At 48.0% G+C, this 25641-nt stretch overlaps 1 protein-coding gene across 1 annotated transcript; it reads right to left on the reverse strand.

The window, feature by feature from the left end:
* Positions 1-2149: 2149 nt before the first annotated feature.
* Positions 2150-23068, reverse strand: LOC115323029 (lamin Dm0-like; the record flags this gene model as incomplete). Its single annotated transcript, XM_040211703.1, has 8 exons — positions 2150-2211; positions 4252-4356; positions 7192-7311; positions 10915-11019; positions 12884-13077; positions 14294-14531; positions 19889-20185; positions 23057-23068. Coding segments are annotated over 8 exons (1107 nt in total), but the record flags the coding sequence as incomplete, so codon positions are not given.
* Between the last annotated feature and the right edge of the window lie 2573 nt (positions 23069-25641).

A 25641-nucleotide genomic window follows, 5' to 3' on the forward strand; every position in this document is an offset into this window, starting at 1 on the left:
GCAAGCACATGGACAATCTTGAGGCAGAGCAGGTCGGCCGCAAAAAGTGACAAAGACAAGGTACGAATGAACAAACATTTAATTGCGAATCTGTACAGTAAAAGTGAAGAACGACAGTTCCGAGACTGCCTAATAATTTGCAAGGGTCATATACCCGCACGAGACTTATGAAAAAGGTACCCCGAAAAAGTAACACTTTGAACAAAAGCGAGGTCAATGTAGGACGGGGACACGTGAAGGCTGGGCGGAGAGGCACTTTTTTGTTTTTGAGGAGCGCAAACACGTCTTGCGAGACTAAAAATATTGAATACTCTGGGAAACTCTGATAATATTTGCAACTTCATGTAGCGGGTTCATGCACGGTTAAACAAGACTCAACTACACGCTAGGGTGAGGCATGGCAGTGGACACTGGCACCATAGGTTTAGCTTTCCATTAAAAAAATGCTACCCACAGAAAAAATACCAGGAAGCACATTTTGACACGAACGAGTTTGGAAGTAGTGAACACTTTCACTGGGATCCAAGACAAAGGAAAAAAGCGCTTGCAGAGGCTATACAACTAAACAAAGACAAACCCAACACAAGAGATGAGGTCTTACTCTACACCTTCGAAGCATGCACTGCAATGATGGATTGCAGTGCATGCTACGAGAAATCCCAGCCAATACAGCACTGCATTTTCTCCGATGGCTCGTAGCAGCTGCTGTGGTCCACCTCAAGTTGGAAAGGAGAAAAACTGCACATTCCATGTCAAACAGAGAAACTAAATGGGGCTCTACGTCCAACAGTCGAAAAAGGTTTCTGTTGAAGGACTTCGACAGTTACGTTGTATTAAGTAGCTTGTAGAAAATCTAGCGGGCAAAACATCGAGCAGTTCACACAGAGTGTAACCAGAAACTTTGGCAAAAAACAATTAGGATCTAAACTCACTGCCATGATTGCGGAGGAGGTGAAATGGTATTTGTGTCGGCAGTGCAATTACCTTGGCAATTATTAACATCAACGACTGCGTACAAGTGTGCACACCCGAGAACACTGCAACTGCGAAAATCGCGAGTGGAGGGAAATGATTGACAAGATCCATATTTCCCTGACAAAGAAAATCTAGAGACTAACCCCAAACAACACGTTAGCCTTGCCTGCGATGTTTTTGATTAACATACACCATTCAACAACCAGTGCAACCACTAAACTGTCCAAACGCAGAAATTTCAGCTGGGCAGCTTACAAACCAAGCATAAATATGGTGCTCCGATGTAACACACAATAAATTCAAACAAAATTGTGAAAAAAAGGTAATCTTTTTTGTTTGCGAGGTCAAACAAACAGACATTTCCGAAGACAACAATCAAAGTCAAAACATCCATAATCAAGTGCTCCAAAACACTGCCCACATTCCAATAAACTGCAGGACAAAGTCGCGTGTGCCGTAGAACAAATTAACCCCCGTGTCGCCCACGTAAAAAAAAAAGCAACGTGCTTTTTTGGTAAAAAGCACTTCACAGGTACAGTTGGCAAACTAAGAAATATGGTTCACAAGGTACTTATGTTGATCTTGATACGACCTGCGCTTACAATTGCAACACACCGGAGTCGACTTGCCAAAAAACTGGCCAAAAATTCTTAGCGAAACCAGAGCTTCAGAAACTGCTGCCAGGGCTGCTGAATGATGTCCTCCCGAAACCTATCGCAGTGATGTTGCAGCTACCCCCTTTTTCTAAAGCGATTAAGGTTTAAAAACTGGAGGTTTTATCTCAAACACAGGAAAAAAGTTTGGAAAGACCATAGCAAACACCACGCAAGGTTTGCTGCAAGTAATGTGGTTCCCCTGTCCACAAAACTAAACGAACAAGCACTACACTACGAAGAAGACAGCACTTTAATATAACATGACGTAGGTTACATGCGTCATGAAACGACAGCAACAAAAGCACGCACACAAAGGGGTTAGAATATGAAGTTAACAGGTTACAGAAATGCTTTAGACAGGTAATGTGGGGACACGTTAAGCTATTTTTTTTTCTTTCTTTCGTTCTAAGGATAAAACAACGGCAGTCACAAACAGATGGGTTAAGAGAGAAGTACAGAGAAAGGAAAAAGGAAAATAACCAATAAGATAAATGGCACTAAGGTTCCGCCACTCTAATGACTTTTTCATTTTTTTCTTGCTTCTTTACATCACGCAGCAGCAGTTGGGGTCGTTGGAATCCTGCAAAGGCCGCAAAAAGCAAACGTCAATGTGTGAAAAAAAAACTCACGTAACCTATTTTTACGACAGACTGCCATGACTAGAGTTCCTCGGTATTCCTGGGATGGTGGCAGTATATAACCGGAAGCAAAGCGCCGGCAGAACATGGGCCAAAGTAACACCTACCGACAAGAAATGCAAGCTCTCATGCATATTAGAGCAATCAAAAAGTTTAAAACATGTTGCTATGCACTATGTCCAACATCGCTGCACCAACACCAACACCATAGCCACTCGCAGCCCGAGAAATGCAGAATATGGCTTATTCAAAGCTTTCGCAAAAGCAAAATCTTGAAGACAAAAAAAAGACGCATCTGCTCTACGTAATGCAGCTAACCCTCATTTGACGATGAGGGTCGGGTATGACAGGCCCCACAAAGTTCGTGAATTTCACGGCGTGCAACGAGCCTTCGCAACACCAATGCGTTTTCACAACAAGGACAACCCTAACCGACCGATCTCTCCAAGTGTTCGGCACATGCGCGACGCCGTCAGAACTTTAGTTGGCGGGAGGCAGACGGCGGTGCAGGGGAGGGCTCGCGCCGTCTCGACGCTGCGCACGGGCAGAGTTCCGGAGAAGCTGTCGTCTGTGCTGACAAAGTTCACTCGATGCAGTGAAGTCGTACTGTCCGGCCAGATCGGTCTATTACAGTAAAAGCTCGTTAATCCGAATTTCGAGGGGGCTGCTGAAACAGTCCGAACGATACAAACTTCCAATTAATAAAAGTCGACGAAGAGTAAAGAGCCCCGTCCGGCGTTCGGGAGACTAGAATGCTCTCAACCGCCAGAGGCGTGCAAGTCCGCTGCTGCGGAGACCGAAATGCCAGTTTAGACAGCACGAACCAAAATAATCAAGGCCTGCCAACAGCCTCCTTGGATTAAGTCCACGCAAAGTTATCGCGCCCGGATAGCGCCCGCTCGGCAACTAGACCCAAACAATAGCTCGCTGCAACGTCGAAATACTAGCACATGGGCTAAAGTTGAGGCTTGGGCGAGTTGGTACATACTTCGGAAATTAAAAACAGCGCGGAAAGACGAGGACCAGACAAAGAAGTGACACGGACGTAGCGCTGCGTCCGTGTCACTTCTTTGTCTGGTCCTCGTCTTTCCGCGCTGTTTTTAATTTCCGTAGCACATGGGCTTTGAACACTATAGGTGGTGTTGCTTTATTCCTCCAAAACTGGGCGTATCAAACATTCTAAACTTGATGAACCCCTATTGGTTCTGGCATTAAAGGGGCGCGAAACCACTTCCTACGGTAGTCTAGGTGCCAATTCAATCTACAAGCAGTAAACTTACTTAAAATAAATTACATTTATGTGTAGCAGATTAAACAAAATTAAAATAGGTATCAAAGGTCAATTATCTCAGAACTATCACACGCCGGAGGGCACAGTCGGAAAAAAATAAGCTCCTGTCCGACGGCGGCCTCTGGTGTTGGTGATAGTTCCAGGGTTATCAACCTTTAATACCGATCTCATTAGAGGAATCGCCACGCATAAATGTGATGTTTGGTTTCTTAGCACGCTTAGAGCCCATAGATTGAGGTAGTGGTCATAGACTATCGCGGAACATGATTTAGTGCCCCTGGAATGCGATGAAGCAGTAAACAAGCCTACAATGTAAACAATACATATATAAGCGAGCGTTCACCTCATTGTCACGCGTCAATTAGTTGCTTAGTTCTGCCAAAACAGGTCTTAAAATGGAGAACAACTACCTGGCGCGCTTTCACGTGCTGTACCAACAAAGGGTATCTGTCACGCCCCTGTGGAGAATTGAGGATTAATTTCGATCACCGGGAGAAGCTTTCAAAATGGAACCACCCCGACCGGAATTCAAACTTGCTGGGGCACTCTCGGCAAACCCTCCCGGAACCCAGTTTAAATATATATATGCTCTTAGAAAAAGTTTCCAATTGTTTTAATTAATTTTTCTTTCCTGCATAGATTAAGAAGTCATGCCCCATTCAAGAAACCGAAGGAAAGAAGAGGTACTCACGTGCTCTTGGAAAAGGGGCTCGCGCCCCGTCGAATATCCTCCCGCGCCGGACGACCTTTCCGAGAGGCGCCTGAACTGATGCCGCCGGTTTTCCCGAAACGCCACCTGGGGGCGCAACGAAAGTGAGCATCAACTCGTCAGCCGTAACATGCCGCAGAAGCGCTAGAGTTCCGGTTACACTGCTAATTCATGATAAAAAATAGACTTTGCAAACAATGCACTGCCTCGTCACGTGGGTCATACAAAAATCGTCTGCAGAAACGTTCGAAGCATGCATATGTGTTAAAGGTGCTTCGAATGTGACCGAGGCCTGCGTGCAGGTAATTTTCAAAATGTGTGCAGCGGAGTGTGTCATTCGTACCGTGCGCGAGCAACGGGACTGCGGCCGAGAGCTTCAATGCGGCCGAGAGCTTCAATGCGGCCGAGAGCTTCAATGCGGCCGAGAGCTTCAATGCGGCCGAGAGCTTCAATGCGGCCGAGAGCTTCAATGCGGCCGAGAGCTTCAATGCGGCCGAGAGCTTCAATGCGGCCGAGAGCTTCAATGCGGCCGAGAGCTTCAATGCGGCCGAGAGCTTCAATGCGGCCGAGAGCTTCAATGCGGCCGAGAGCTTCAATGCGGCCGAGAGCTTCAATGCGGCCGAGAGCTTCAATGCGGCCGAGAGCTTCAATGCGGCCGAGAGCTTCAATGCGGCCGAGAGCTTCAATGCGGCCGAGAGCTTCAACATGACAACATACGAAATTTGAGGGTTATTTCCATAGGATTACCGCAGCAAAGAAGCCGCTCCGCAAGTTGACCGCCGCATGTGTATGACCGTGAGTACACCTACGAAAGCTCATCCCCTAAATGCAGAATCGCGTGCACAGGTGCTGACATCGACGTTTCTTTAGAACTATAGCAGTTTTCTTTGCAGCGTTTCACTTTGCTGGAACATAAACTAGGTTTGTACTGCAAGTGCTGGGAAGTATTCAATACAGGGTGTCTAGGAAATTATTTTGAAATTTCTTGACTTTTTCAAGTTTTCCCAGACAAATTTAGGTGAAATTTGCTGACCACTATAGAGGCGATTAAATATATAGGACCATTACAACACAAGGTATTGAGCATTGAGCAGGGTGAGGATCATTTTGCATGGGCTTAATCCAACCCTCATATTAAAAAATATTTGGGTTCGTCCTGTCTGGAATAAATGAGCCCTTTCTTGCCGCGGACATCGTCAGTGAAGAGCCCACTTCCAGAAATACGATGAAAACACGATGCTCAACCACACACGCCTTGTTACTAACAGAATGGCAGCACGGCCGCCAAATGGACACTTTTGGATACCTCCGGCTTGGATTATATTGGGGTCTGTGGCTTTCCCATTTGTTACTAAATCGAGTAACTCCAACTGGACTTAGCCTAGTTTCGTGCCCTCAATATAAGCCAACCCAATCCAAGGCTTCGACTGGGTTTGACGGCTGTTCCCTTTGCATCGGGTAGCACACTCTACATCGGGTGAGCAGAGACCGTGCTCCGCTCAAAGCAGACTTTATTGCCCATTTCTCTACACCCAAGTCTTCAAGTCTGCTCAGGGCACTCAATGGCGTTTCCGGCTCGTTTTCCTTGACTGGGCTCGATTTTTTTACAGCATTCCTAACAATTCCCCGAGTTGTCCTGGTAATTAAAACTTCCCTGACAATTCCCGGTTTTCCCAGTCGCTAGACTACATGTGAATATAACTTTACTGTGCAATACCTGAAATTGTACAGGGAGATTTTTTTTTGTTTTGGGAACAAATTTTATTAAAACTAAAGTGGCACGACTCTCGATCAATAATGCTACATGCACCATACACCATAGCATGTATGATGTATTATGCAACGACACGATGGTTAGGATTTATGGATGTGTAAATTGAGTCCATCGGATGGATGGATAAATGGACAGATACGGCTGAACCAAGGAATCTGGCAGCAGCTTGCGCCACCTGGTATATGAAATAGCCAAGGTTGTCGACAGAGTTCACTTTCTGCTAAATCTAGCGCCACCGTGATTTTTTGCAGAGCGTAGCGTAGTTAGTCAGTTTTACGCTTTTGGTGCCGCCAGGCGCAGGAAATTTGAATGTATCAAAATGGCACAATTGGTGCAGCTGTCCCGCCCCTGCAAATAGAGCCCAGGGACAACTAGAAAAGTTTTAAAGCACTATATGGAGATAGACAGAATCACAGTAAGTATCAGCCCCTCAGAAGAGCAACCAGACACGGCAATAGAAATGTCGAGAAGAGCTCATTGTAAAAGCCACTTCTGAACTACATGCCAACTGAAGAAAGACACAGCATGAACACGTGCAAATGGTTATTATTGGTGTCGAATCAAAGATAAATCAAGCAGTGTTCACCAAAAAAGGACACAATACCACAATTCAAAGGGAAAAACAAAGCTTGTACCCTTTAATCTCACACATCGATGATATCTTACATGCAAGTGTATTATGAATAACTATTTTCCCTTCTGGTACCGTGAAACCCTTTATTTTCGCGGCCCTGACTTTTCGAAAATTGGACTGCGGGGTCATATTCGCGACCATTAAATTTCACGATTTCTTAAGGCTGGAATTTACCTATAGAAACCACTAAACTAAAACCACTAAAACCAATTTTACAATTCACGTATTTCGCAAAAATTAGAGGCTCCCAAACATTAAGGGTTTAAAAGTATATGAATGACAAGGCAAAAAGCTGCTTGACAGGTTTTCACACCAAATCAACGTGCGGGCAATACATAGGCTTTTCTAAAGAAAGCTCTAGATGACTTGATTTAATTTTAACTTTACTGGCCTGTTTTCGAACAGATGGAGGAGGCCTATCAAAGGTGGTAACTCAACGAGCAACTTCACAAGAAAATTACACCTATAGTGCAGCCCATCTACAATGGCAAAACACTAAAGCGAAGGCGCTCACCTCCTCGCCATCAGCGCTGAGCAAGGCTGTGCGCATCTGTTCAACGTGGGGCCACTGCTGGTTGCGCATGACCAGGTCCGACGGAGGGCTGTGTGCTGCACCGGCGTCGGAGCTCCATACCTGCACAGCATCCCAACTTCGGATGAGTCGTGGTCATCTCACCGCAAAGGAGGTATACTAAAGCAAGAATGTGGACAAGCTGGTTGAAAGAGAAGCTAAAAACAGTTATTGAAAAGAAGAAAAACAAAAAAACTGAATGTTTTAATGTGGCATTTTAAAAGTTATTTCTAAGTTTTCTTTCGATCTTATTACTAGGAGTGTCAAAATCGCTAATTAAAATTTCGACGTAGCCCTGCCCGTCGTTGCATGCCGAGAGCAGGAGAGCGTGAAGGCGGATAGAAAAAATTCAGGAATCCCGCGCTGATCCACAGTAGAGTCGCAGCGACAGCCACGAAACGACATGGCGAAGTTGTCGGGCACCGGCGTTGCGTTCACACACCGTGGGGTGCGTGAACAAAAGCGTACAAAACGAAATAGGCATACGATTAGTTTGTTTTGAAAAACGCTCGTATCCTTTTGTTCCGGATAGCGTAAAATCGCTTTCCCCTGCACGAGCTCTTGGCATTGACAGTGCTACAACGGCCTTCTGTTATCGGCTATTTTTTTCTTTTCCAGAGAGCGCGTGCGGTGGGTGCTACAAAAGCCTCCGGTATAGAGCGGGTTGTTGATGCTGTGGCATCAACAACTCCGCACGGAGCGAACCCGGGTTTGATGCCCGTAGGCGGTGAGCAATCTTTTTGAAGATCTTGCAACACCGGTGACGGACGTCCTACATTGCCATAAACAACGGACGTTATTTCAAGTGGTGGCAAGTAACAGTTCTCGCTGCGAGACTAACAAAAGTGACGTCATCGCTCAAACGATTCTGCTCGGCACTGTGCGGGGAGGACGACTATAACGTCGCAATGCCTTCGACGGATAACAGCTGGCGGCAAGGCTCGCCGCATGCCCTTTGGCAATCGCTGCACACACATTTCAAAATACACGAGGTTTACGTTTACTTCAGTCCAAAAGCGCGATGACTGAATTCATGGGACAAAAAGCTATAGTAGAAGACCGCTCGAAACTGTTTTTTTAAGGCGCTTCAGCTTTTTTGAGAAGGGCATAATAAATCCTGGTGCGAGGGAAAGGACGGACAAAGGACACACTAAACTCCCAAGTTTTTTGTTTGTCCTTCGTCCGGTCTTCCTTGGCCAGTCTTCCCCTCGCCCTGGGATTTACGGTGTCTGCCTAGTCTGTTTACTAGGACGAAAAAAATGTTATGGTAGGGTTTCTATTGATACTTCAATTTCCACTACCAGCACTATGGGCTTATGATACAAAGCAAAGTAGCAATTTGCTATAGGAATAGCTACACATACCAAACAGATTTTACTTTTCTCGACCCAGGCCAATATCAAGCAGGCACACGCATAAAGAATTGCTCAAGCTCAAAGCCAATAGCGGTTTGGGCAGAATAATTTCTAACCGATTATCGGATAGTTTCTTCGAGCCATTTACTAGTGATGGACCGAACCTGCTCAACTTCAGATTCGGCAAAGTTCGGCAAAGATTCGGCAAAACTTCGGAAAATGTCTGCGCACGCGCGAGAACGCGACGGAGCCTTGGATTGCAAATGGACGCTGTGCAGTCGTGCGGTTACCATCGTGCAGTGTAGTACAACCAGCGGTTACGCCGCGGTGTGGGGTAGGCAACACGGTAACTGTGCGTTTGTGACCGAGTGTGGTCCTCTTCAATATTTTCTGCCTCAAGAATAGAAGATCGACCAGTAATTTACGCAGTCCACTGCGCAAGTGACGAATGATGCCGTGCATTCTGAAACATAAAGACATTGTCCCACAATTACTTTAAAGCACTCCTCGCGATTATAACAATTCTTTTTTCGGCTCAGGATTAGTGTGTTGCAAAACAAAATATTGCTTCTTCCAGTAGTGTTATTTCGCAATTTTCATGTATCTGCATAAAACTAAACACAGAACTATAATGCTCGACGTTGCACATCTGACATTCACTCTTCCCATCTTCCGAAACGTTCGTGTATTCCTAAACACCAGAAACCGGTATTTTAAAGGTTAAAAACGAGACGTTGTGAATATGGGACGCACACTTTCATGCAAAGCCGACTCCAAGTGACTCAGCAACCGTTGCATTCGTTTTCCCGCACAAAACGGTGGCTCCCAGAGAAAGCAAGAACGCAGCGTTATTGCCTTCATTTTAGCAATGTGCACACACACGCCGGCCTGCGCTGATGATACCTTAAAACCGAAACTCGTAGCGTGATTCGTGACTGCGCCACGCTCGCTTCTACCCAACCTTCCTGTCACGCCACTCCTGCAATGAGTCACTAAAATTGCCAGTAAACACACAAATACAACATGTAATGCATATATGCCCAGTTGTTACTAAATAAGATGACATTCTACAAGATAATTGTATCGGTGTCGTTTTTAAGTTAAGAAAAAAAAACTTTTTTTGCCAAGAAAAACTAAATATCAACGCTAAGCCTAATAACAATGTATCGAATCGAAAATTCGGCACGGAACTTTCGATTCGGCAAACGTTTGGCCCATCACTACCTTTTACTACCGTTTTACCATGCTTAAACGAAAATTCAGCTGAACTCGTGAAGGTTGCTCCCTACCTTCACTTGTCCCCTTCTAAGCTTTGTTAGTTTTAATGTAACTATATCCGTGAACCATGGCCTCAGAAAGTCCAATGCCGACATGGGGGTGGCAAAGGAAAACGACAGATTTGACGCAAAATGAAACCCAAAGAGACGCCCAGCCATCCTCACCGAGCGAATTTATAAATCAGCTCGATAGACACAAATATTCTTTGTTTATTCTCGATCCTCCACAAAAATAAATAAATAAATAAACACGATTAATAAAAGCAGTATGTCAGGACTGTAATGCCTGCGCTCCCCACCGAACATCCGCGTACAGCGGAAAACCGATGCCCGCGAGCTTCGCGGGTACTGCTTTTCCGCAGCACACGGGTGCTTGGCAAGGAGTGCCCTCAACGGGGCCAGGCCCACTCCCGATGAACGAATGGCACGAATTAAGCGAAAGCTCCACTTGAATTAAGCAGCTTAAAAATGCATCCAAAACATAGCGGGAAAAGCAAAATATTTAAATTTGTCCGAAATAAAAGTGAGTACGAAACTTTTTAGCTTGAATTATCGCGAGACCACTGTATGCACCGTTTCACTGCGAGTCCTACCACAGCCGACGCGACGATTCGACGAAGAGAATCGAGCAGAGCCAAAACCGCGCCGTTACACCGCTCGTCTTCGTGGATACGCCATCACCAACTTAACCAATCGCAAACATAAAAAAAAGGTGGGACCTCGTTGCATCCACTGCACGCGATTGGTGTAGCCGACGATGGCAGATGCGCAAAGGCAACAAGGGCAGGGACGACGCGCTTCGGGCGCTGCTCAACCGACACTGTAAGACGGTAGCGCAGCCTGTGGTCGGACTTAAAGAAAAACTGAGTATATCTTCGAAAAATGTCGCCCATAAAAGAGCAAGCCAGGGGGTATTTACGCCAGTCCCTGTATGAAAGACTAAGTTTGAACTGACGAAAGCCTCGTTCTCTTTTATGAAACAAATGGAACCAGTGCCTTCGACGAAGAAAAACAATTCAAGAACTGCAACGCACCGTGATGGTGGTTACCGGTTGGATGACGTGGGTCCGGTGGAACCGGAAGGTGAACTCATCGTTGCCGGACTTGCGGTCGATCCGCCAGCCACCCAATGGAATCTCCTGAAAAAAAAAAATATATATATCGAAGGCGCACTTGCAAGGATCAGCTAACGCGCGGTTGGACCGTCGCTTACGGGGAGTGGAGCCTGTTCCTTGGAGTCTCGAGCCCGAAAAGGAGAGCATCCCAAATATTTCTCGCAAACCGAGTGGCCAGCTGAGCTGGCAATCGTGTACCGCAATTCGAAAAGCAAAGTCGAGCACCAAATTGGTCTCCGGAAACTTGCACAGGTTTTTATTTCACTTAGAGATGTTAAAATGCTGTGGAATGTACCCCGTCTTCGCAGTTAACCGAGAGTGAAGCGTCTGTTTTCTTTCCACCACCCATACCAGGCTGCTCCAATTTGTCGAGATTCGAGAAAAAACTTTGCCTTGGTGAAGCTAGCTGCGAATGTGTTCAATCGTTGCAGACGTCTGCGAGCAACGCAAACGAAAATAGAAATGGAATTTCAAACACTGAAAGTAAACGACAACACAATCTACAGATAACAATGCCCCTGCTTCTTAGGAGAGGGGCAGGGAAACAGTAGCATAGAGTACGAAAGTACTGCAGCTTGTGCAGCGAAAATTCGTGCCGCAGAGCTCAAGGATCACGTGCTCAATCCACTCTTGTCCGTTCTAATGTGAATGAGCATCATACCGGCGTGCAGCCTTGCGTCACTACTGCGTGATGCACGTTAAAAAAAACCAGGCTGGTGGCCGTACTGCACTGGCTAAATTTCCTGTCTACGGAGCGACTACTTCCCACTGTATAGACATACGAACACGTCGACTACTTTAGCTTGGGAAAGAATGCAGAAGAAATCAACTATGTGTTAAACTTTGTTTTACCTGAAGTCCTAATGTCGCTATGCCACGAGCCAATAGGGTATATCAAGCGGCTTCAAGTACATAGCGCGACGATATTCGAGCGCCTATTTTATTGTCGAAATGTCAACCACGTTTGTGCCAGACCAGAGACACCAATTTTTTGCTCTTAAAGCACCAACATATTATTCGAGAAAAATTAAACCGAATGTCGTCACGTCACTCTGAAATTAAAAGCAGCGCCGCTCCGCGAAAGTACTGAGGCAAGCTACAAGCGCACAAATCCTGTCAAACTTTGCTGAACCGGATTTTCCTTTACTCTCGCACCTATGCAACTCCTGCGGGGGCAACTAAAAGGATCAGGTTTGTAACGAGCCTCTCTGCGTTAGTGATGTCGCGTTTTTCTTGACGGCGTGTTTGCGAGTTTCGCCACTTGTGGTGGCAACGGATCACAACCTGACTGTTTCAGTTGCCCCGCTCTCCACAGGCGTTGAATGGGCACGGAAGAACAAGGAAACCCGGATTGGTCCTGTTTGACAGGGCTCGCGTCATGGTGCGAGCCCCGTCGTTTTGGCCCTATGTTTTGGCGTCTTTTCGAGCAAACAATTGGCGCCTCCGCGGTGTCGCCATCAAATGTGCTGTGACATCACACTTCCGAGTATGTCCGCTTGAGTTTGTTTCAGCCTTTGGTTGTGTTCCGACATCCGACAAGACAGTGTTAGGCTTTGTGCAATTCAAACATGATTTCCCTTTCATGTCACAGGCTTCCAAGCATTGGCCTTACAGCTCCTAGATAACAAGGCTGCAGTTATGAATTCTAAACGCCGCCTAAACAGGCAACACGGGGCATTGATTGATCAAGTGCCACATCAGCGTCTGACGAAGGCTTGTCTTTAATCGACGAGAACTTGACCGTCGGCTAAACGCCGTCGCAGCACTTAGGTCCACCCTATGCCCCCGCGTTTGCCCCTTCAGAAGACGTCGAAAATTCGGCACCACGGCCTTACCCAGGAGACGTCTAGGGGGCTTTAGATGGCAGAAGAGGGCGACGTTTACCAACCTTCGTGCCCTTGTTCTTTACGATGACGTATTTTCCGTCTGGCCAGTGGTCCGAGATCTCCAGGTCCCCCTGGGCGGATGCGGAGACCTGGACGTCGAAGTTTGACTGCTCCTCCCGGTGGGAGAAGGTCCGCCTGCGCTTGGTGCCTCGGAGCAGCGGACTGGTGTACATCTCAGCCCCGCTGGTAGATGCGCCTGAGAGGGACGAAATATCGTTCGCATCTCGCACGGTGTATCGCGTGTGTGCGGCACGGTTAACGCGTCGCTCGCCTCCATTGCCCGCCCTTGACTGCGCTACAGGACGAGCGAGTCTGACAAAATCCGTCCCTTCGCACGAAAGGGGAGGGCATAAAAGCGAGGAGTCTCATTGCGCACAAGAAAGGAGGCGCAAAAAAAAATTAAAGGCAGCGTCCTCTGTATGGAGTTTGGTTTTGCGCAGTTAATGCGCGCTGAGCAATGTCGTCGGAACCACCACGACAATGCTGCTTTTCTGCAGTTTACTTTTTACGGACGCTAGTGGTCTTTGCGTTTTACAGTTCACGTTGATTTCCCAAATATGTGCCCCCTACACTAGCAGTTTTGACGACAGCACTTTTGATTCTAAGAAAAAAAAAAAAGGAAAACCGGCGATCGCACGTGTGCGCCTACAATCCCGTGCCGGGATCCTCCGTGAAAAGAGCAGACAATGTAATGTGCAAGCCTTGTCTTCTGGGTGGTGGTGGTGCGGTGCCTGGAAAGAGTCTCCGCAAGGGCGATTGAAAAGTGGGAAAAAATAGGGCGATAGGTTAGGCGAGTTTCTTTCGCTGCGACGAGTCGGAGTTGCTCCCAAAGGATCGCCAACATCATTTTTACGCATTGCGTAAAGAGAACCACGACGGGCAAGGTTTCCCTGCTCATTTTGAAGAAGTTCTTTGTGTGTAACAAAGCGACACCAGCAACGTGGCCTTATCGGGACCACCACATTCCAAAGTGGCCGAAGTGCATGGAACCCTTTCCTCTAGATCATTTTTAAGAGTTAATATAATTTTCCACGGCGAAACGTCGCATGCATTTGGGCCGGTTTGGAATGGCTGTTCCCCAAGGGCCCAGATCACTGGCAACGCTCTCAGACAAAGAAGCAAAAAAGCATCAGTTGCAAGGTCCGCACCTCCTTCAGGTTTGTTTCGTACTTGCACAAAGAAAAACACAGACGTATGACATTGTATATACAACAAAAAGTTTACAAGCGCCCTAACGATTGTACTAGCAAAAGCCCGGCCAACCTGTTGTCTGCTCTCATTTTCCGCCCTTCTGTAGCTTTTTTTCTCATTTCACTCGGGATTACTTACTCCAGCGCTTACGCAATTCGCCGCGTTCTGCTCCCATCGCGAACCCCCACCCCGAGATTCTCACATCAACTCTACGGACTCACTGGGCGTAATGTGCAGCCGGGACTCTTCGCCCTCCAGGAGCTTGCGGTACGCCGCAGTCTCGAGGTCCAGAGCCACCTTGATGTCCAGCAGGTCCTGGTACTCCCGCAGCTGGTCCTCGATCTCCGCCCGCAACCGGGAGATCTCTTCCTCCTTGGCCATCAGGGCCCGGCCGTGCCACTCCCGCTCCTGGTCCAGAAGACGCTCCAGGTCTCGCACACGGGCCGTCAGGGACTGGTTCTGCGGCGGGAAGACTCAAGTCACGGTCTCTTCCCAATCTTCCTACCAGGAGTCGTCCTGCGATTCCTGCCCTGGCCTGGGGAGCTTCTCGGTCACAACAGCGTGCAAAGTCCACGACATCATGAAATGGTCATTCACTCTCTCCACCTTAACGTGATGGTCAAGCCGATCCACTTCTCCTCCACACGCTCGAAATGCCGAGAACAAACGAGTGGAAACAAGGTGACTACCAACTAAATCGCATCTCGCACCGTCGATATTGCACTAAAAAAATTATTTCCGCGAAAAAAATGTTCTTCGCAGGCGTGGAATTTTACTTAAAGGAGCTCTGCAACAGTTTCAGTGTTTTGCTTAAATAATTTAGGAGTTGGTGTCTTGACCTGTCTGAAGTAAAGAAGAAAAACCGATTTTGCCTGCATGTCCCAGTTTTTATTTTAAAAATGGACAAAGATTGAGGTTTTCGGCACCTCTCAACTCCTTCACCATCTTCCTAGTCACGTGCGCTGTGACGTCAATGGGGTTTACGCGGGGTTCCGGTGAAGCTTCCTCTTTAGAGCCATCAGTGGGCAGCGATAACCCATCCGCTCGCGACAACGTGACCACGTGCTGGCGGGCGCAGCCAGTGCAACGCGAACAATATGGTGAAAGGAGGAAAGCTTCATCCGGGTCCGGCCATCCCCGTCCGGTTTTGTCCCCCTCCGGCTTCTGGCGGCTGTTCGCGGTAGCAGATGGAGCTGACGGTTTTGTGGACCTAGAATAGATGGCGCCACTAAAACTCCGTATAATAAAAGGATTTGTCGATGATACCGGGTTTTTGGCACATTTATATTCATGTTGAAACAACAAGATTTATAAAAAAAAGTGACTTTATCGAGCAGGTATTCGCACAACTTGCCATCTTTCTAAAAGACACCCCATTCACGTCATGCAACGTGTTTCTCATGGCCACCGCTCGCGGCTGCAGGTAGCGGGATATTTTAATTTTTACCTCTCGATTACGCGGCGGAATCGCAACATTTCGAAGGAAGGAGGTGTGTTTTCTGTTCTTTGTGACAAGATGAACAATGTGAAAAGCAAAAGATGACAATTCTTTCTACGTTAAAATCGTTGCACAAATTCTAAAAAAAAAAAACTATTTTCAGTTGCCCTTTAAGGTAATAAAATTAAATTAAATTTTAACAAAGCATCTCGGCCAGTTGTACACGAGTTCAACTTAAACCAATGAGGTTGGTACTACAAGTGTTGGAAAGAATTGCATTAAACATTATTGCGACATATATCTCCAATCGCACATAGAAAGAAATTTATTTTAGGAAAAAATTTAATTAAAACCGAAGGGGCAAGACTCGGCAACAAATTTTAGATGCTACATTGTATACGTACAATATAAATGTACATGTACAGTCGGGGACAAGAGTCCCCAGGACTCCCGAGCTGCGGCTGTAACGCATCGCTCTGCCATCTGCCGGCGGACCGCCTGGTTTTGAGATCACACAAAAGCGCATGCGCGTCCTACTGTGCCTGCAAGCATGTGTGTTTTGCCGCTTTTCTGCGTCGCGGCGCCTAACTCGGAATCGGGCGCGTGGTACCGCCTCGGAGATAGCGCTCACCGCGCTTACTGACATGGCAACTATGAAGCAGGGCGTCACGGCTGCTCAAGTGAGCGATAAGCCCAGCTGGTTATAAAGCAAGATGCGCTGACACGGCGAAATGCAGCACAATGCCGCAGGCGGTATCTCCAGTTTTGGAATGTGTAGCAGACGCTCGTCAGCCGCAAGCCCTATCTCCGAAGCGGTACCACGCGCCCGATTCCGAGTTAGGCGCCGCGCCGCAGAAAAGCGGAAAAACACACATGCTTGCAGACTCAGTAGGACGCGCATGCGCTTTTGTGTGATCTCAAAACCAGGCGGTCCGCCGGCAGATGGCAGAGCAATGCGTTTCAGTCGCAGCTCGCGCGTCCTGGGGATTTTTGTCCCCGACTGTACAATGTATGACGCAGCAGTACGATGGCTAGGATGTATGATACATCGAATCCATCGGATGGATGGATTGACAGATATGGCTGAACCAAGGAATCGGGTGACGGCCTGCAGCACCTGGCAACGAAATAGCCAAGGTTGTCGACTGAGGTTTCGCCATCCGCTAAACGTAGCGTCGCCGTAATCTTCGGAGCAGCGTGGCACAATTACGGCCGATTTCAGGCTTTTGGCACCGCTAGGCGCAGGAAATTGTGAATGTATCCAAATGGCGCGGCTGTGCCGCCCCTGGGAAGCTTCCGTGAACTGAAGAACTGGAAAGCGACCTGCTGCACAGCAGGAGTCTGCCACATCGACTGCTGCGACACCGCAACGACCGTGGAGGGCGACGAAACTTCTACGAGTCATTGCGTGGAAATCGAGGTCATTTGTTAGGACGTTGTTAAAACACCGGTTGGAGACTTGGTCCAGGCACCGCACCTGAACTATCTTTGAGTACCGAAAATGTTGGGCATCAACTCTAGACTTAGTAACAAGCGCAAACGACTGAGAAGAAAGGGACAGGACGGTGGGCTTACTGACAACTGTCAGTTTAATAGAGCATGTAGGAGGAAACAAGGTGGAAGTGAAAAGGAGAAGAGAAAGATAGAAATAAACTCAGCTGCCACTAAGAGAAAATATTTAGTTGTAATGACATGGATGCCGAGAGCACCATGTCCCATGTCGGCACCCAGAGGAGAAGAAAATGCGCGCTACAGTCCATGCCAGGCGTCATGAGCAGTTTATTCACTGTGCGGCTAGAAAGTCTATCTTGAAGGCAACAGTGAATCAAATGCTCATGACGCCTGGCATGGACTGTAGCGCGCCGACATGGGATATGTTACTCTCAGTATCCATGCCATTCCAATTTTTTTAAAGTATATTCTTAAAAAAATGTTGATTTCGATTTTTAAAGCTAAATATTTTGTCTTAATAGCAGCTCAGAGTTTATTTCTAACTTTCTATTGTTTTTCACTTCCACCTTGTCTTTCTCAACACGCTCTATAATATCGACAGTTCTAAGTGAGCACTCTGTCCTGTCCCCTTCTCTTAGTCATTTGCGCTTGTTAACTCAAAGTCGAGATGTCCAGGCAACTAGTCTCCCCCCCCCCCCCCCCCCATTGATCTTGATCAATTGGGGGGGGGGGGGGGGGGGCTAGTTGGACCTGGTTCCTATGTATGCGCACTGTCGACACTCGACCATTTTGGACGAGCCTAACCCGTCACCCCGGAGTTGTCCCCCAAACTGTTCAGGACGAGTGCAGCTCATCTGAGGCCAGATTCATAAAAAACCTCTTACCTACGACAACTTAGCTACGAAGTTCGTAAAGTTGCGATCATCGTAAGATGAGGCGAGAACTGTATTCACAAACGCGTTCTTAAGTAAGAGGAGGAAAGTTACGACCTCTTACGGAGAAACGATGACTTCCGGTGCTGTTGCTATCGCAACGGCGTCTTCGGCAAAACGAACAACCAATTAGAGAGCTAGGCATAGTTCGGAGCACTTGGATTGTTAATAACAAACACAGGCTAACCACTCGTTGATAGACAGCTCTGTGTATGTCCTGTCCCGTCTGTGTGTAAATGTGTAGTGTTCAAGCTGATTCTCATAAACACGGGAGACCTTTCCACCACCCCTTGTCTGGGGTTCGTGTACGGCAAGTGGTATATCGACGCTAACACGATTTAAACGCTTCGTTGACTGCTACAAACTCGATCGCTACGAAGTCAACACAACTGTCATCGTTGGTAAAAGCCCCGTGCCAGTCGTTTGCAAAGCGACGTAGAAGGAAACAAACCGCCGCGGCGTTTCTCGCGGCCTCGGAAATTCAGGAGCGAGCCGACGTTAAAAAAGATACGTTTGAACTACGAGAGTGTCAGCAAGAGTCACGCAAATACCTCTTCACACTCGGAGCGGACGCATGCGTTTGATCGAAGTGCTGGATTCAGACTGCGTTTCGGTAAGCGCTTCGGGACCGATCTTCTACGATTGCAACTCGATATTGATGTGACACTCGGCAAAGAAAGGTTGGACCGGCATCGCGTAGCTCCCACACACTGATATACAGCTCGACAGTTAAAAATGGCATACTAATAAGGAAGTGTACATACCGTGTTGCGAAGGTAATCCATACGGCGTTTATTTGAGCTCTATACCACACAAAACAAGGAGATAGAATCGAGAAGTCCCTTTTCGACGACAGTGTTCGTCACCGCTGCCTCGGAAAACAAGGTGATCGAGATGACAAGGGGAATCGGCTGACCTCTGAAATTTAGTTCAGCTATCAAACGGGAGGGTCCACAAGGGTCGCGCGGGCATATTCTATTCAGCAAGCCAGCCGGTCGTGGGCAGACGGTCTTGGCCAAGGACCGTCTGAGCAATGCTGCGCCGGAACGGGTCGGAGTGCCTGCTAGGCCTATATATTCTGCCGAGCTCGCTTGGTCGGTGGGATCGTCGCCTTTGTTGCCTTTTCCGGGTGTCTGTGGATCCAGCGTTCATGTTCGTCGTGGTCGGTTTCAAGTACTTCTTCATTTTTTTCTTGCTGCTTGAAGTCGGGACGCGCAAGAAGAGCAGGTAGAAAAATAAATGTCCGTTGGGTCGTCGCGACCGAGCAACTGAGCGACGTTGTCGGCCATGTTAATTTGATCATAGAAAGGGCGTAAGACAGCTTCGGAGCTGTCGTAGGATTTTGTCGTAACCTGCGCAAAAGTTACGACAATTTAGTTTCGAGAATACGGATTTTCTCTCAAATTTGTCGTACGCATTTTTTTCGTCGTAAGTTCGCTTTAAGAATCCGGCCTCTGCTTCACCCGCTGATAACGCTCTCCGCATCTCTACATCGTTGAGTGCAGTACACCTCAGAGCTACAACTATGCAGAGTTTCCAACACAGAATTTGTTTCTGTGTTAGAAACTCTACATGGCTCTAACTCTGAGGTGTAGCGCGCTCAATAAACTCGACGAAAAAAATTTTTGAGAAACTGCTGCGGAGGACTGGCACGCAAATTTCCCCGCTAAATTTATGTGAAGAAATTTTCGACACGCAACATAGATTTCTCCTCCAAATTCAGCAGAGAAACTGAGGTCGCACGATTGTCGTGATTTGACCCGACGTCCATCTTCCCGCCAAACATAGTGTGGAAAGTGATGCCGTGTCGTGCCAATTACCTAACTCAATTTAAAGAAGAATTCAATGCAAAGCGATTTCGATTTCTTTGTGCTAGAAGTTTGCGCTGGATGCAATCTGTGACCCCAGGTCTGTTTGCACAATAGAACCTGCGAAATCTATTCTTAACACCCTAACCCCAACGAATTCTGCACAAAAAGGAAGACGTCCCTGACCTGCCACTCGAGTCCCGAGATCTTGGAGTTGAGTCCCTCGAGGCGCGACTTGTACGCCCGCATCTCCTCCATCTTGCTGGAGCTGTCGCTGGAGCTCAGCTCGAGCAGTCTCTGCAGGTCACGCATCTTGTTCTCGTAGATGTTCTGCGTTTTCTCCCGGTCGAGCTGCATCTGAGACTCGTACAGTTCTCGCAGCTTCATCAGCGTGCCCGCCAGGCGCAGCTCGTAGCCCTCCCTCAGCCGCCCGTCGATCTCCGTGGTCTCCGTCTGCTTGGCCACGCGCACCTCCTGGAGCTCCTGCATTGAGCAATGGCACCCACGCCAGGGCAAGGGAAGGTTTAGGGGGGGGGCGAGGGGGGGGGGGGGGAGGCATGGATGTCGTTCCCTTGAAGGTGTTCTCTGGCATTTTTGTCGTAGTGCCAGATTTGCCTGGAAATTTGGCACATTTATATCCATGTTGAAACAACAAGATTTATAAAAAAAAGTGACTTTTTATCGAGCAGGTATTCGCACAACTTGCCATCTTTCTAAAAGACACCCCATTCACGTCACGCAACGTGTTTCTCATGGCCACCGCTCGCGGCTGCAGGTAGCGGGATATTTTAATTTTTACCTCTCGATTACGCGGCGGAATCGCAACATTTCGAAGGAAGGAGGTGTGTTTTCTGTTCTTTGTGACAAGATGAACAATGTGAAAAGCAAAAGATGCCAATTCTTTCTACGTTAAAATCGTTGCACAAATTCTAAAAGAAAAAAACTATTTTCAGTTGCCCTTTAAGGTAATAAAATTAAATTAAATTTTAACAAAGCATCTCGGCCAGTTGTACACGAGTTCAACTTAAACCAATGAGGTTGGTACTACAAGTGTTGGAAAGAATTGCATTAAACATTAGTGCGACATATATCTCCAATCGCACATAGAAAGAAATTTATTTTAGGAAAAAATTTAATTAAAACCGAAGGGGCAAGACTCGGCAACAAATTTTAGATGCTACATTGTATACGTACAATATAAATGTACATGTACAGTCGGGGACAAGAGTCCCCAGGACTCCCGAGCTGCGGCTGTAACGCATCGCTCTGCCATCTGCCGGCGGACCGCCTGGTTTTGAGATCACACAAAAGCGCATGCGCGTCCTACTGTGCCTGCAAGCATGTGTGTTTTGCCGCTTTTCTGCGTCGCGGCGCCTAACTCGGAATCGGGCGCGTGGTACCGCCTCGGAGATAGCGCTCACCGCGCTTACTGACATGGCAACTATGAAGCAGGGCGTCACGGCTGCTCAAGTGAGCGATAAGCCCAGCTGGTTATAAAGCAAGATGCGCTGACACGGCGAAATGCAGCACAATGCCGCAGGCGGTATCTCCAGTTTTGGAATGTGTAGCAGACGCTCGTCAGCCGCAAGCCCTATCTCCGAAGCGGTACCACGCGCCCGATTCCGAGTTAGGCGCCGCGCCGCAGAAAAGCGGAAAAACACACATGCTTGCAGACTCAGTAGGACGCGCATGCGCTTTTGTGTGATCTCAAAACCAGGCGGTCCGCCGGCAGATGGCAGTGCAATGAGTTTCAGTCGCAGCTCGCGCGTCCTGGGGATTTTTGTCCCCGACTGTACAATGTATGACGCAGCAGTACGATGGCTAGGATGTATGATACATCGAATCCATCGGATGGATGGATTGACAGATATGGCTGAACCAAGGAATCGGGTGACGGCCTGCAGCACCTGGCAACGAAATAGCCAAGGTTGTCGACTGAGGTTTCGCCATCCGCTAAACGTAGCGTCGCCGTAATCTTCGGAGCAGCGTGCAACAATTACGGCCGATTTCAGGCTTTTGGCACCGCCAGGCGCAGGAAATTGTGAATGTATCCAAATGGCGCGGCTGTGCCGCCCCTGGGAAGCTTCCGTGAACTGAAGAACTGGAAAGCGACCTGCTGCACAGCAGGAGTCTGCCACATCGACTGCTGCGACACCGCAACGACCGTGGAGGGCGACGAAACTTCTACGAGTCATTGCGTGGAAATCGAGGTCATTTGTTAGGACGTTGTTAAAACACCGGTTGGAGACTTGGTCCAGGCACCGCACCTGAACTATCTTTGAGTACCGAAAATGTTGGGCATCAACTCTAGACTTAGTAACAAGCGCAAACGACTGAGAAGAAAGGGACAGGACGGTGGGCTTACTGACAACTGTCAGTTTAATAGAGCATGTAGGGGGAAAGAAGGTGGAAGTGAAAAGGAGAAGAGAAAGATAGAAATAAACTCAGCTGTCACTAAGAGAAAATATTTAGTTGTAATGACATGGATGCCGAGAGCACCATATCCCATGTCGGCACCCAGAGGAGAAGAAAATGCGCGCTACAGTCCATGCCAGGCGTCATGAGCAGTTTATTCACTGTGCGGCTAGAAAGTCTATCTTGAAGGCAACAGTGAATCAAATGCTCATGACGCCTGGCATGGACTGTAGCGCGCCGACATGGGATATGTTACTCTCAGTATCCATGCCATTCCAATTTTTTTAAAGTATATTCTTAAAAAAATGTTGATTTCGATTTTTAAAGCTAAATATTTTGTCTTAATAGCAGCTCAGAGTTTATTTCTAACTTTCTATTGTTTTTCACTTCCACCTTGTCTTTCTCAACACGCTCTATAATATCGACAGTTCTAAGTGAGCACTCTGTCCTGTCCCCTTCTCTTAGTCATTTGCGCTTGTTAACTCAAAGTCGAGATGTTCAGGCAACTAGTCTCCCCCCCCCCATTGATCTTGATCAATTGGGGGGGGGGGGGGGGGGCTAGTTGGACCTGGTTCCTATGTATGCGCACTGTCGACACTCGACCATTTTGGACGAGCCTAACCCGTCACCCCGGAGTTGTCCTCCAAACTGTTCAGGACGAGTGCAGCTCATCTGAGGCCAGATTCATAAAAACCTCTTACCTACGACAACTTAGCTACGAAGTTCGTAAAGTTGCGATCATCGTAAGATGAGGCGAGAACTGTATTCACAAACGCGTTCTTAAGTAAGAGGAGGAAAGTTACGACCTCTTACGGAGAAACGATGACTTCCGGTGCTGTTGCTATCGCAACGGCGTCTTCGGCAAAACGAACAACCAAGTAGAGAGCTAGGCATAGTTCGGAGTACTTGGATTGTTAATAACAAACACAGGCTAACCACTCGTTGATAGACAGCTCTGTGTATGTCCTGTCCCGTCTGTGTGTAAATGTGTAGTGTTCAAGCTGATTCTCATAAACACGGGAGACCTTTCCACCACCCCTTGTCTGGGGTTCGTGTCCGGGCAGTGGTATATCGACGCTAACACGATTTAAAAGCTTCGTTGACTGCTACAAACTCGATCGCTACGAAGTAAACACAACTGTCATCGTTGGTAAAAGCCCCGTGCCAGTCGTTTGCAAAGCGACGTAGAAGGAAACAAACCGCCGCGGCGTTTCTCGCGGCCTCGGAAATTCAGGAGCGAGCCGACGTTAAAAAAGATACGTTTGAACTACGAGAGTGTCAGCAAGAGTCACGCACATACCTCTTCACACTCGGAGCGGACGCATGCGTTTGATCGAAGTGCTGGATTCAGACTGCGTTTCGGTAAGCGCTTCGGGACCGATCTTCTACGATTGCAACTCGATATTGACGTGACACTCGGCAAAGAAAGGTTGGACCGGCATCGCGTAGCTCCCACACACTGATATACAGCTCGACAGTTAAAAATGGCATACTAATAAGGAAGTGTACATACCGTGTTGCGAAGGTAATCCATACGGCGTTTATTTGAGCTCTATACCACACAAAACAAGGAGATAGAATCGAGAAGTCCCTTTTCGACGAGAGTGTTCGTCACCGCTGCCTCGGAAAACAAGGTGATCGAGATGACAAGGGGAATCGGTTAACCTCTGAAATTTAGTTCAGCTATCAAACGGGAGGGTCCACAAGGGTCGCGCGGGCATATTCTATTCAGCAAGCCAGCCGGTCGTGGGCAGACGGTCTTGGCCAAGGACCGTCTGAGCAATGCTGCGCCGGAACGGGTCGGAGTGCCTGCTAGGCCTATATATTCTGCCGAGCTCGCTTGGTCCAAGGCGCTGTAGCCCTAGCGCTGTAGTCTTAGCTTTCGACAAATCAACGGAGAAACTTGATGTTCACGTCCGTCACTGGAATCCGCCGCGAAAAGAATTGACTCGTAATTTTAACGGGCTTCGCACTGGTGATTTGGTTCGGGAAAGAGTTTGTTCATTATTCCGGGTGCCACAGCCCAAGCTCGCTGTCTTGTTAATCTCTGCCTGTAGAACGTCGGAACCCGCCCCTGATCGACCGAAATGTGAGCTTTTCTACCCATTAAGATAGTCGCGTGAACTATTGAAAGCTTTCGACACCGTGCATGATCACCACGAAGGCCGATAGAGACGTCGTAAGCTTGATTGCGTAGCCAACGCACTACCGCGGAGAGGGCAGGGTACCTGCGCTAGCTCGACCTGTAACGTTTACTACTAATAAAATAAATAAAGGGAACAATACCCAAGGAATGAAGTGTACGTACCAGACACTGCATAGGTAATCCACATGGCGTTTATTTGAGCTTAATGTCAAACAAACAGTAGACTCGATCGACGAGCGAGTGACGAGAGGAGAGTCCAAACACATTCCCCGCACCACGATCCACCCCACCGCTCACAACTTCGAAAATGATAAGAGCGAACAACAACGAGGGGGAAAACTGGCCCTCTATCCCGAAAACAAGGTCACCTATTCATGCGGGAAGGGTCCACTTCGAAGAAAAGGTCGGGGGCATCCTGTTCTGAGTCAGCAAGGCGCGCCTAGCTGGGCTTTGCTTGTGGGCGAAGTCGAAGGAATCACACGCGAGTTTGGCGGGTCCATGCTTCTTTTTTCGCTGCCTGCGAAAATTCGCTGCGTGCGAACATCCCGGAGAAAAATATTCCGAGTGCCAAAATAGCAAAACTTTGGCTTTGGATCTTGAATTAAAGTGGATTTTGGATTGTAAAACAGGGTTGCCAAACGCAAGCCTCAAAAGATCACGCGTGATCGCCGAGAAACCGCCAACCGCCTCTCGGTGTGTCTGAACGGGGTCGCTCGCGAACCGCATCCGCTTCCAGTGTGAATCGCTCCACCGACGTTTCTCTTGCCCCGGCGTATGTTCCCCTGCTTTCCGCCTCCTTTTCCTCCTCTCCTGTTTTCCATGCGCGGCGACGCGCGCGGCGCCGCTATTCGCCAAATTTAGTCACGTGAGGAGCAAAGCATCCAGCTCGTGCGGGAAAGGCGGCGCTACGGCCACGCGCCGAGGCTGAATGCGCAACTCTGCTACCGTAGGTAGCTATACAGGAACTCTAGTTCCGCTGGTCTGTCAGCGACCCCCGCCTGCTGGCCCTGGAGGCTCCCCTGGTCCAGGTGGGTTCGGCACCAAGCACCGGCGAGCTGAGTCGGGTGGTGCACGCTTGGATTGGAGTGCGAGTTGTCTCGTGGGCTGTTTACTAGTCTCGCTGGTATCGCTAGGTTGTGAAGATCATACGCTGGACCGTGAATTTGTAAACATTGGAAAGATGTATTTACTTCGCGGGAGTTTTGTGAGAGCAAAGGACTACCAATGCGCACAGGCAAGAAGTTAGCGTGGTGCGAATATGGGTGATACCCTTCATCATAGAAAACAGCACGGAAAAAACTACGAGGACGTAGAAGAAACACACGAGATGTCCTTGTCGTTTTTTGTCGCGCTGTTTTCCAAAAGGAAGGGTATCACC

This window comes from Ixodes scapularis, unplaced genomic scaffold (genome assembly GCF_016920785.2).
Source record: "Ixodes scapularis isolate PalLabHiFi unplaced genomic scaffold, ASM1692078v2 PGA_scaffold13__105_contigs__length_92229423, whole genome shotgun sequence".
Classification (NCBI taxonomy): Eukaryota; Metazoa; Arthropoda; class Arachnida; order Ixodida; family Ixodidae; genus Ixodes; species Ixodes scapularis.